Source organism: Candoia aspera, chromosome 1, assembly GCF_035149785.1.
Source record: "Candoia aspera isolate rCanAsp1 chromosome 1, rCanAsp1.hap2, whole genome shotgun sequence".
Classification (NCBI taxonomy): domain Eukaryota; kingdom Metazoa; phylum Chordata; class Lepidosauria; order Squamata; family Boidae; genus Candoia; species Candoia aspera.
Window position 1 is genome coordinate 335,602,005 of NC_086153.1, and position 13,547 is coordinate 335,615,551.

The following is a 13,547-nucleotide window of genomic DNA, read 5'->3' on the forward strand; positions in this document are numbered from 1 at the left end:
GTGAGACGTGACTCGGTGCTTGCACAGGGGACCTTTCACTTTCATATTGCACTGCTACTTCTGGAGGGCTGTTGAGTGATACTGGAATAACACCAATCTAGAGAGATGCTACTAAGATTTTAAGGACATCTACCAGAGGCTGCAAATTGCAATCCTTTCCCCCCCCCGCATATATTCACTTAGTGATCACATAACAAAATAATTTGTAAGCACAAACATCCTACCAGCAGCTGGTCCATTGGCCTGTCCAAAGTACCCTGGTGGAGGCATGGGAGGCATCACCAAGTTGAATGGGATAGGAATGTTCATGGTGGTGACATGACTGGGCCCAGCACTGATCATCCCAATCTGATCATGTGTTTGGAAATACATGTTGGATGGCCGGCCTGATAACGAGGGGAGAAAGATATTGAGTGGGTTTAAGACAAGACAGCTACTGTAATATATTTCTTTTACTCAGGCCCAGGCCTTTCTCCCTACCACAAAATAGGATAGGAAATTATTTGTTTCCTAACTTTTGATCTTGAATGGCATAAGGAAAATCCGTAGCATGTATCCCACTGGTTCTACTGGGCAAAGGAGAGTTGCCCTTCACAAGCAATCCCAACAAACAAACTAACGAACTAACAAATCAGACCAATTAACAACCACAGAATGTAAGGCAGGCCATGACTAGTCCAGGAATTTAGCCATTTTTGGCTCAGGAGCCAAGGTATCTCTTATTTGGATTAGAGAAAGACCTAAAATCTCTTACCTTGGCTGCTGCGATCATAAACCGATCCAGGGATAATAGCTTCACGGGCATCATACATAGCAGTTGTCATGAATCGGGCTCCCTAAAACAGGGTGCAAATTAAAATGTATGAAGAGGAAATAAAAACTATTTTTGCTCTATCACAAACATCTGGAGTAGCTATGGAGAGAAGACAAACTTTCCTTACAGGAGTGTTATACACATTTACAACGGGCTACTATAAATGAACTGCCTAGAATAGTTTTCCTCCCAGCTCTGAAAAGGGTTAGTTTTTTGCTAGGAAAGCTGCATGGGAGATACCCCCAAAGCTGCTGCTACACAATGACTCATGATCTGAATCAGCATAAGGCAGATAATGTTTACTTATTAACCAATTTACTGATTATATGGGTGGGGCAGCTTCTTGTCATATAACACAGAAATGGAGGGCGCTATCCAAGCCACTGAGTCCACATTCTAGCATCTGTCTAGCATCTCTGTGAGTATGTGCAGTCTTTGGTCCTTTCTGAGCTTGTAGACGTTTCATTGCCAGACTAGGCAACATCTTCAGTCTGCGTGAGTGTGAGGTTTGCTTCCTGTTTATATATAGTAGCTTGACCTGGCAGTTTTGGTGGGGGTGTGGTTTTCTCCTTGGTAGTTCCTTGCTTTTTTTTTAATCTGTTCAATCATATCTGATTTTCGGAGACTGCCTGGACAAGTCCCTGCAGTTTTCTTGGCAAGGTTTTTCAGAAGTGGTTTGTCACTGCCTCCTTCCCAGGGCTGAAAGAAAGGGACTGGCCCAAGGTCACCCAGTTGGGTTCATGCCTAAGGCGGGACTAGAACTCGTCTCTCCCAGTTTCTAGCCTGATGCCTTCACCACTACACCAAACCGGCTCTAGTTTCTTGATTAGGGTATTGTCTTCTGCTTGATTGTCTGGTGTTCATCCCTGTCTATCTGGATGTTGGCTGCTGGAGAGGATGTGTTCTGGCCTTTTTGTTTCCTTCCCAGCTTTTTTATTGTCTCTTTTGAATTGTGTGTAAATGTGGTTTATTTCTACGTGTCGATTGATGGCTGATTTGTCTGAATGCCAAGCTTTCAGGAATTCCCCAACGTTTTTGGATTAGCTTGGTCTAGGATGCTCAGTTTCCCCGTTGAAACTATGGCTGAGTCTGTCCATGTGTGGTGAGATTAAGGAGTTCTCATCGTGTCTCCTGACTGCTAGCTGGTGTTCGTGGACGTGCTCTGCCAGACTTCTGCCTGTCTGTCCTGCATAGTGGCTGTTACAGTCCTTGCACTGTATGTTCGCTTTGTGCGAGATGGGCGGTGATGGAATTTGAAACACAAATAATAATAAAATGTTGTGGATGGCTGTTTTTTCTTCTTGGGCTACGGGGTCTTTTGGTTTACTCAAGATGTTTTGGAGGGCTTTCGCTAGTTTGTGTGCTACGGTGATGCCGTGTGGTTGTAACAGTCGGTTGGTGGTTTCTGAGATGTTTCTGACATATGGCAGTGTTATCCTTTTCATAGCCTGTGTTGGTTGTGCTGTAGTGGGTTGAGTGGTCAAGCAGAAAACACTATCCTAATCAAGGAACTACCGTGGAGAAAACCACACCCCCATCAACACTGGCAGGGCAAGCTACTGTGCAGGGAGAAAACCCCACGCTCCCTTGCACTGATGACGTTACTGAGTCTGGCAATGAAACCTCTGCAAGCAAACAGCCAAGCTCAGAGAGCACCAAGGACTCCACAGTTCAACCCTGAGCTACAGAGGTTCTCTTCTATTGAGATCTGTATGAATATGCTCTATGGATTCAGTGGTTGCACCATGAGTTACTGCTACCACTAGGATGTTTTTTCTAACATTCAAGTCTGGATTGATTGATTTGAATTTATTAGCTGCCACACTCCACTCCTGAAAATTATGTTTTCTTTCTCTCTCTTGTTAAATCCAATTAGTTTTCACAATTATCCAGCCTTTAGGGTACAGTTCAAGATTGGATTATTTTTTTTAATATTGAGATTGATGACTAACTTAGTTGATTCAACTCAATTATAATTTCTGATCGTGCACTGATAGTAGCATTGGTCGGGGGGGGGAGCTCCAGTTATTGAAAGGTGGAATTTTAATTATTGCTAGATACTGTTGTTTTCAGTTAAACAGATCATCAGCTACAGTTGGGATTGTCTGGGATGCATTTAAAGTATTTCTTTGTGGTCAAATAATAGCCTATGCCTCTTGGAAGAAAAAAAAACAATACAATCATATTACAGAAAGTCAGAAAAGCAAGTAAAAGGAGCTTCAAATGTATAAACTAGAAATCACACTTTGGAAGCATATCATGGTTTTTGGCAACCTAAATCGGAGCTTTATCAGTGATATGCTTTGAATACTGCATATTCATTGAAATGCACTAAACAAATGTAAAAGGATCAGAGAGAAAAAAAAACTGGTAAATTATTGGCTTCTCATTTGAAAGTTAAAAAAAAGTAAGCCAATGCCTACAATAAGAAGTGTATGTGTGGAGGAGGGGGAGTAATTCATGATATTAACTCCAAGTCTATGGACTTCTATTAACATTTATATTTTGTAAATGCAGAAACACTAGTGAGCAGATGGATGCTTTTTTTTAAATGGAGTAAATCTGCCGGAAATCTTAGTTGCCCATTCAAAGGATTCAGCTTAACTTTACGGGAAATATCTGACACCACTGAAACAATAAAATCTGGAAAGGCTTCTGTGCCAAGAGGATAGTGGTTGAGTGGTATAAAAAAATTACAGAGAGTTTGGCTCCTATTCTGCTAGATATAAGGAATCTTTTGAAAATGGCCTTTCCGGAATCAGCATTTAACAACTACTTTGGCAAAATGATTACAGACGGCATTGCCTGCAATAACTCATTCAGCACAATCAGGTTTTATGAAAGGGCATCAAACTTCTGACAAAATTAGACTACTGGTAGACATATTAGTATTGTATGATGAACGATGAAAAAAATTAAACAGCCACCTTGGGATTACTAGATGCAGCAAAAGCCTTTGGTATGATGCAAATTTAGTATTTGGAGCAAGTTATGAAAGCAAATAGATTTCCTATAGAATGTTTCTTGGATAAAAATGTATCATTTTAATCCTCTGCTTAATTATGAAAGTTTCCTCTGTCAAAGCTAAAGTTTTCATATGGTAATGCTGGCTTTAATTTCGCTGATTTTAAAATATCCCACTGGGCCAGAGTGCCCTAGAATACAATTCATCTGGGCCTGGAGATTCATCTGGGCCTGGAGACATGGCCTGTGTTTCTTTCCATCACAATGTTCAATCCTAACCCTTGATCTTGCTTTTCATAATTGCCTGGTGGTTGTTAAAGACTGTCAGCAGCTTCCCATATCACTTGAGCAGCTGGTATATTCTCTTCCTCTTCCCTTTAATTTGAACAGATCTAAAAACCCATTTAGGTTGTCCCTGGCACTTTTACCAATCTCAGCTAATTCCGAAGTTTAGCCTTCCTGAAACAACTCTGACAGTTCCAGGCAACCTGCATGTACTCTTACTTGGTAACCTGTCCTTCTATACATCATGCACACTCTTTTTTTCTTGTCAGATCTTCATTAACTTTTTCGTATAGCCACATTTGCTTGCTCAATTGTCCGTCCCCTTTTCCTCACTGGAATTGCTTATAATTGTGCTTGAGTAATTAAGTCCCTTTATAGGATCTCTGTCTGTCCCCCCCCCGAGGGTCTCTTCCCACTTGCTTCACCTGCCATGAAATCCTGCAACTCGTTATGTGCAGCTTTAATATTCCTTAAAATGCATTACATGGTTATTTCCTTCCACGCTTCCTATTACTTTCACTTCAACTAAGTCTTCTAACTAAGTTAGAATCCAATCAAGAATAGCTCACCCTCTTGTCCTCCCCTCACTGCTATTCATGTTTGTTTGAAAGATGTGCATGTTTTGGATTTCTTGAAAAAATTGGAAAGCACACTACACACATCTCCTTAATACGATGGGTGTAAATTGATATTAGCAACAGACAGGCTTGTATTTGCTTTTTGTCGTGGCCCAGGTGTTCCCTGTATCATTGCCATTATTTACTTGGATTTCTGAGCAAGACTGGTTACTTTTAACATACGTTCTCCCTTTCTACTTCAGTAAGTTGCATTCTTAACCGCTGCATTCCAACTCGGATATTCAATCCACCAGTTCTCTGTTAAAACTAAGGGGCAGTGCTTTTCCTATTTGTCACAGAGCATTTCGATAGGCCTCGTTACAACAGCACTCCTGCTTCTTTCTAACGTGTGCAAGTTTTATCTGAGGTCCTTATTTAAGACTTTCATCTCCAAGCCTCACTGGCTACAGTTTAAAATCCTCTCGATCAAGTGCGCCGTGCCTCAAGCAGGCAGTTTTGTCTTTGTGAAAGGTCACCCAACTTCTACCAGCTGCCGAGCTCATCGTTCACTTGCAGTATTCTTCTCCCTTCTGGTTCTCTTCCGTGGGCCGGGAGGATAGAGGAGAACGCTACCCAAGCTCCCAGGGCCTCGAGCGCCCATCTTCAGAGTTCTAGCAGTCGCTTTTCTTTGTAGTGGTGTGTCCCACATGGGTTAACAGGAAGGGTTAACGGTCAGCAGCCTTGATAAGCTTTGGAGGTTGCTCTATCACATGCCTGAATCCTGCCTTTGGCAGGCAGCAGACTTATGAAACACGTGTCTGCTTACTTCTAGCACTGGTGAGGCTGGGTAAAAGCAAAGACCACCAGTGCAGTATTATTGGTGAGCTTTAGTTTGCCTGTACCCTCTTCTGGATGCACGTTGATCTTATAGAAACTGAGCTTCAGGGTGCATTTTACAACCCAAAGATTTGCACGTTGCTTTGGTGGGAGTTTTGCTGAGTTTTATGTATGACTGTTTTCCTGTCTTCTGGCACTAAGGAATACATGTAAGTTTTGTTTGCTATCTGCATGGCCTAGGGACATCACCCCAAGATAGGTATCATCCTTTATTTTTGATCCAGCTCTCACTGACTGGTTCTTGCAGTCCATGGTACTCCTGGTAAAGCCTCCCTCGTGTTGAGCCTAGCTCCTGGTGATTGCATCCGTGCAGTCTTCTCGACATCTCTTCTTTCTCTTGCTCTTTCTCAGGGTTCAACTTTCACAACTATATGCTATTATTGGAAAGAGGACTGTTGATTCTAATTTTTTTTGTCACTGAAATATTATCATCCTTAATGATCTTGTTTAACTTTATCATTGCCTTCCCCTTACGATTTAGTGCCTCCATTTCTCCAGCATACGATCCACTTTTTATATACAGGTAGTCCTTGCTTAATAACCATTTGTTTAGTGATGGTTCAGACTTACAAGTGCTGAAGAAAATGACTTGCAACTGGTCCTCACACTTACAACTGTCACAGCATCCCCACATGATCATGATTTGGGCACTTGGCAACCAGTTCATATTTATTGACTGTTGCAGTGCTCCATGGTCATGTGATCACCGTTTTTGACCTTCCTGCCTGGCTTCTGGCAAGCAAAATTAATGGGGAACCGTGTGATTCACTTAACAACCACTGCAAAAAGGTTGTAAAAATTGGGTCAGATTCGCTTAGCAACCAAAATTCCAGTCCCAATTGTGGTCATTAAGCAAGGACTACCTGTACAGATACCCCTTGCTTACCAACCATTCTTTCAGTGACTGTTCAAAATCACGATGGCGCTGAAAAAGGAAACTTATGACTGGTCCTCAAAGTTGCGGCCATTGCAGCACCCCCCCCAGTCACATGATTGTGATTCAGGTGCTTGGCAACCAGTGCACATTTACGACAGTCACAGAGTCCCATGGTCACAGGATTGCCATTTGCGACCTTCACAGCCTACTTCCAACAAGCAAAGTCAGTGGGGAAGCTGGCAGGAAGTCGCAAGTCATGGTCATGCGACATTGCACTTAACGACCACAGGTGATTTGCTAATGACTGCACTAGAACTGCCACTGTAAGTTGGGCACGGTCACGTGATTTTTCATCCCACAACAAAGTTGCTCAGCGACAGTTACCAGTCCCAATTGTGGTCGGTAAGTGAGGACTACCTGTATTCTTAAGTCCAAGAAAGCAAAGCTATGTCACCTTCACTTGCTTGCCATCATTTTTAAAGTCACAAAGACCAGGTTAAGATTACTTTTGTCTTCTTAATATTTAACATTATTCCAGATGTTCACCTTCCAGTTTTTACTTCCAATTTCAGTCAAGTGGTTTCATCTATACAGCTACATCATATATGGACCTATTTTGATTCCAGCTGTCATCTCTTCCAACCCTATCACTCTTATAAAAAATTCACTACATAGGTAAAATAGATACAGAGATAATATCTATCCTTGTCTTACTCTTAACCACTTTCTTTAAATTCCATTCTTAAAGCAGTTTATTCTTTGTTGTAAAAGTCCTTTAGAATAATAATGCATTCTGTCACACCGTTAGCCATGCATTTCACATTCTGGCATGACCTACCCAATCAAGGGCCTTGCTTTAGTCCAGGGTTTCTCCACCAGGGCTCCGTGGCACCCTGGGGTTCCCTGGGAGATCACAATTTATTTAAAAAATTATTTCCAATTCCGCCAACTTCACATTCAAGAAGTTTCATTCTTTATTTTTAGTTTAAGAACACTGTTAGTGAATATATACAGGCCTACCCATGAAAGGAATATAATCATTTTGTAATGTGTGGCCTGTATTTGAGCCTGAATGTGCAGGGGTTCCCCGAGGCCTGAAAAATATTTCAAGCGTTCCTCCAGGGTCAAAAGGTTGAGAAAGGCTGCTCTAGTCAATCAAGGAAAGGAAAACCTCCTTATATTTTGTTCTTTTTTTCCATTACCCATCTTATATTAGCGATCATTCTCATGCCTAGATAGCCTTCCTGAAACCTGATCATTTAGCATTTCTCTTTCCATGTAATGGCTCTTCTGTTCTTTGTAGGATTTTGAGCAAAACTTTGCTTGCGTGAAAAATCAGACCAATGGTTTGGTAATTTGCTCATTCTCTTGCATCTTTTTTTTGATAACGAAGTAATTTAACTGATTTTTCAATAGGTGAGAGTAAAGCTGTGTTTCCATTGCTTCTGTCAATTCTTTTTTTTCAAAAACAGCATTCAAAATAATCTTTTTTTTTTAGCCAATTTATGCAAGTTGGGTGGCCAGTACATAGATTAACATAGATTACAACTCCCCGGGGTAAAAAAAAGAAAAAGAAGCTTGATTCAAATCCCACTGTATCCAATCAATTGAAAACTTGAAGCATTTTGAGTTTTGTTCCATGTTCAAAACATGGAACATTCTAGCAGTTTGAGGGAGGGGGCTGTTATGATATTCAGACTGGCTGTATACTGACCAGGCATAGGCATTATTGAAGTGTGGTATGCTGCAGATGCTCTGTGGATGGCTCTGATGGTCTCTGGATTGTTCCCGAGTCTTCCGTGATAACAGATGTTGGTTTCAGACTGCATGGAACCTCAAGCATGCCAGGAATGGTTGTTTCTTGGCTGAAGCTCCACTGCGTAACAGCACTGCTGCTGGAATTACCAGATGATTGGTCTGACAGTCGATCAGCTGTTGAATCCTGATGGTGTGGCAGCAATGGCAGCACTGTTAATTACCAATATCCTAGCAGCACCTTTGGTGATGGATCCTTCACAACCTGCTCTTCTTCTGTGCAGAGATGAGGATGGTAGCTTGGTCTTGCCCGGCTCCAATGTTCTGGTGGAGTTGGGCATCTAACTGAGGGGTTAAACAAAACCCAGCAGGTTGTCCTGCAGGAGAACTGGCTGGCATCCTGCAGCTGATATCAGATCTTCCATGCCAGGTAGCAGCTGTCTTACCTTCTTTGTGGGACAACCACTGGGGAATGTCCAACTTGCCCTTTCCATGAGCCAAGAGGACTCAGAAGAATGGAGTATATTTTATTATATCTATCAATAGTTCCAGAACTTTTTGTTTCCAAGCCACTGGAAGGTATCAGACGTATGAATTGTGTTCTTTGTTGGGGGACTGGGGTGGGCTACAATATTGCTGCCTGCTCACTCTCTGAGTGGGAGATGGTAGTAGGATGAGGCATTCCCTAGTCTTCCCTCATCGAATTAATTATGTATTGTTGCCCGGTGAGAGTGGAAGCACCAGGGGTGGCATGGTACATGCCAGGAGATGGGCGGTGATAGAAATGTGAATAAATAAATTAGCCTAAATTATATGTTGGGTGATTCTGTATGGTAGTTCTGTTTTAAACTTGATTTTCTTTTTTTTGTTGTACGTTGCCCAGTCACAAACTGTGAGAGGGAAACTTAATAATTTTTTTATAAAAAATGTGAGGGGGCGGCTTATGCATTTAAAAAATATAATAAAAAGTTAGTTCCACCACACATACAGCCAACACTTCAAGCAAGATTTTAAAGCCAAAACAAAATACTTTTACTGTTGTGTACGTGCCCCTGTTAGAATGTAAGCCAGGCAGAGGGTGTGTCAGCCATAGAATCCTGTTCAGTGAGTGCAAAAAGAGACTGCCCTGCATGGGACTTACAGGATTGATAGTGTTGACCAGTTTTCGAGGCTTGCTGAATTGCATGAGGCTCTCACGGAGATTGTTCAGTGGCCCCTCAACCAGGACCTTTTGCTCCTTGTAATAGTTCAGTAGGTGATTCCAGAGAGGCTGCTTGGAGAGTGCCTTTGGATTCCCGACAATAATGACGCCGTACCTAAAGAGGTAACAGGAAGACACTAATGAAGGGCTACTTGCTTACCAGCCATTCATACTTCGGCATACTTGCTATTAATGTTTTGCAAGGACCACCTACTCTTTAATACTGCCCTTTGAACAGGTAGTCCTCGCTTAACAACCATTTAACGACAGTTCAGATACATGATGGGGCTAAAAAAAGTTACTTACGACCCATCCTCAAAGTTACGACCATCTCATCCACCCCTGCAATTACGTGATCATGATTTGGGCGCTTGGCAGCCAGCTCCCATTTACAATAATTTGCAGTGTCATATAATAACAACCAATAATTTGCAGCAGTCTCGTGATCATGGTGTGCAACCTTCCCAGCTGGCTTCCGACAAGCCAAATCAATAGGGACTCACTGGTTCGCTTAATGTCCACAATTTGCTTAATGACCAGGGATTCACTTAACTACTGCAGTAAAATGGTCGTAAAATTGGGTCCAGTCATGTGATGCCTTGCTTAACAACTACATCGCTTAGCAACCAAAATTCCGATGCCAATTGTGGTCGTTAAGCGAGGACTACCGGTATTTGTTATAAGGACTAACCATCAAGACTTATTTACGTGGCTACATCAACTTGCAAAGCCTAGGAGGATGGGGTTAACCCAGGGCAACCGCCTATTGTTAGGAAAGGTGTGTGCTGCAATAAAGTATTTTGTGCAGTTATCTTCTGTGTTATGGTGTGTCCAGTCCTTGGAAAACAAAGAACTCTCACACATATAGTTTTCAAATATAAACATCTTATAGCCTAAGATGCATTAATTTTCATACAGCCCAAAACAGGGTGTAAATCATTCTGGTTCTCAGCCATCAGCATGGTACGATTTGCTTACAAAAACACACACACACACATCTGTGCCCCCAACCAACATCACCACAAGCATTTCTTATACATTTACCCATAAACACATGAGACAACCAAGGAAATATCACACATCCTTGTCTTTTTATCTTTGATTTTGCAAATAAATCTCACGATTTCTTAACTACGCAATGTATTTAAAATGAGTAATAAAATAAGCAATACATTTGAAGTAAAACAAATGTCTGCAGAGTTTCTCAACAGTTATACAACTACAGTTAGTTGCTGCCTGAGCCAGGGAAGGACCCCCCCCCCCCCCACTACATCCAAACTGTGTAGTCAAGGAATTCTGAAAGAAGGGATCCTGTCTCCAAGAATTCTGGGAGAAGTCCAATACCTTGCTCTTGTGAGAGCCACATTGAGACGCCTGGGGTCGTTCAAGAAGCCAATGCCTTGATGCTCGTTGGCTCTAACACAGGAGAGGATAATAAAGTCCTTTTCTCGCCCTTGGAAAGCATCCACGCTGGCAATTTCAACTTCCTGTAAAGGGGGGAGAAGGCAGAAAGACTTCTTAAGGCGGCTTCTCATTCTCCTGCTCTTCCGCATAATACTGGTATTAAACATTGTATGGACACCGATAACTTCTTTAGGGTTCTGACTTCGAGATTCAGTAAGTCAAAACACTGTTGAATCCCAGAAATAATCTTGTTTCATCCTGGGAGGGTGGGGGGAGAAGGTTAGTGCAGCTGCGCATCAAAAAACTGTTTTTTATTTAACCGAATGACCACCTGAAATGGAGGGGAGGGGCAAGTTTTCTCTCACTGGGGGACATACAGGTCATCTTCACAACCCTCTCTCCAAAGCAAGTAAGAGTAACACAGTTGAATAGTTATCTTCTCTGGGTGGAAGTTAACCTTCCTTTTTCTGAAGTTCCTTACTATGCCACTTCAAGTAAAATATCTGTAAATACAGCGTAAATACTTTGAAACAAACGCAAGGGCCAGCTGGGTTTTTGCAAAGTTGGGAACAGGAGGAGTCAAGAAAGAAAACCACTGCTGCCATACCTGATAAAGCTTGGTATGCAAAGACCCGCTGAACTGCATATACTGCACCAAGTACGAACGCTGGCCCTCGTAGGGCGTAATGATCCCTATCTGATCCGGCTTCGCACCCGCCTTCAGTAGCTTAGTGGTTATTTTCTCTACATTGGCTGCCTCTGTTCTGTAAGATAAGGGAGGGGAGGGAGGGAGAGAGAGAACTCGATTTCTTATCCAAGCCCCTGTAAGCAGTTTGTGTGTTTATTCAGATTTTCAAAGCATTTTCCCAAACATCAAAATGAGGAAGGGACAAAACAGCACTATCACATCAGCAATGCATTTCTTGATTATTTGAGCCGAAACATTATGTCTCAGAGTGGCATCGGGAACAAGAAGGTGCGAACTCCTTGTTCCCAATACCACTCTAATTCTATTACAGCTTGCAAGGCAGGGTCTCCCAGGCCCAGTTGATACCTTAGCACAGCTACACTCAAACAAAGAGCAAATAAGTGAATTAAACTGTGATCACCGTTTAGGATCCGCCGTCACCCACCAAAACAGGATAGCCCAAGGCAGGCACATCCGAGAAAGTACCCAAGTGCTGGGACAAATTACGCTGCTTCTTCCCTTGTACGATAGCGAGGGCCTGCCATAACCGAGTTATCGGTTCACACTTAAGGCTGCTATAGGATCTGCTGGGGCTACAGAACTTAAACAAGCACGCTAAGCCTCATTTGCTGATTTAACTACACCCTCTTATTTTTGGATAAGCTGGCTCTGTAACTTTAAAAAGAGAGATTCCTCACTTGCTCTACCAAGAACTACAAGCCACCCACACTCTTTTCTCCAAGAAATCAACTGAACCTCCTCTCCTTTCTTTCTCAAGTATGGGTTGCTGATTTTTTTTTTACCTGTTCAAATAAGAAGTGCCCGAACTTGCAATTTCCTCTTGCCCTTGGGTCACATAGAAAAACATGGGCTTGTCCGGCTGAGGCCACTGGAAGTCAAATCCCTTCTTCACACGGTCTGCTGCAGGAAAGATGTGACTCATTCGTCAGTATAAAGTCTTCAGTGAATCCTATTTTATTTGATTAAAATGGAGGTTTTCGATCTCAAAGAGAGGACCTCAGCAGCATCACCCGCAACAATCCACTGCATCCCAGCGCCAATACAATTGACAGAGATGCTTCTTTGACGCTAAAGCCCGCCCCGTATGTCTAAATTCCCTGACTCTAAAACCCTTACGCACACGTGTCCAAACGCCTTTTACCTGCAGTGACGCCATTCTGGAGCGACCCTTCGTAGAAGATGTTGGAAGGAAAAGCACTCAGGGCCGGGTGCATGCGGTACTGGACCTGCAGACGGATGGGCCGGATGCCCAGCACCACCAGTCGCTCAAAGAGGGACTGCGACAGACCAGCTTTGGCTGCTTTCTTGCACATTACGACAGGGCCGAGCTGGCAATGATCGCCCACAAGGATCAACTAGGAAAACAGAGACCTGGTAAATACACGTGCGCTCTCCGTTTATAGAAAGCCAAGGTACTGAATGTCAGAACATGGTAACCAAAAGGCAATAACTGAAAGCAGCTTTGAGTGCTCCGTGTTTCCACGCACTAAGCTGGAAAGGCAGGAGAGCTTCTTCTCATCCACCTTTGACAGAACTCTACCTCAGCTGTTGCAAGGGTGGCCTTCCCTCATCCCTGTTTAAACACATCTCCCCACTTAAAGTGGTTTGCTGCTCTTCTCCACAACCATCTGATTTCTAGCATAACCATATTTCCTATTTGTAGTTTTTTTCCCCCGACATCCAGCTTCATACCCTTTTTTCCAGACTTTAGTTCCCTCATCATGGATTTCCCTTCTCAGCCCCCTCAAGAAGCACACCAAATTTTAATTCAGGTAGAGATTTTAAAACACGTGGAGTCCTTGGTGCTCTCTGAGCTTTGTTGTTTTCTTGCAGATGTTTCCCTTGCCAGACTAGGCAATGTCATTCTAAAACATGATACAATTTAGTGTTTGTATGTGGGTAACTGTGCAATGTGCCTCCATATCTAAATTCTCCATTTGAAAACAATTCTCTTCCTGAAAGTTCAAGTAGGCCACCGTTCCAGAAAAACTCACATATCCAACCGGCTTGCTACAAACAATCCTAAAACAGCAAAAGCTGCAGAAGAGCTGGTTTCACTTACTCATTTGGCAATTCCATATTTA

General features: G+C 42.6%; 1 protein-coding gene across 1 annotated transcript in view; it reads right to left on the reverse strand.

Moving 5' to 3' along the window:
- The window catches only part of UPF1 (UPF1 RNA helicase and ATPase), a 39,997-nt gene that overhangs the window by 5,105 nt on the left and 21,345 nt on the right, over positions 1–13,547 (reverse strand). The window contains exons 15-21 of the mRNA XM_063290830.1: positions 12,605–12,818; positions 12,246–12,363; positions 11,362–11,518; positions 10,695–10,837; positions 9,291–9,465; positions 755–836; positions 225–386 (exon numbers count right to left, since the gene is read on the reverse strand). Of these exons, the coding sequence (XP_063146900.1) occupies positions 225–386; positions 755–836; positions 9,291–9,465; positions 10,695–10,837; positions 11,362–11,518; positions 12,246–12,363; positions 12,605–12,818 (1,051 nt within the window). The remainder of the gene's footprint in view (positions 1–224; positions 387–754; positions 837–9,290; positions 9,466–10,694; positions 10,838–11,361; positions 11,519–12,245; positions 12,364–12,604; positions 12,819–13,547) is intronic.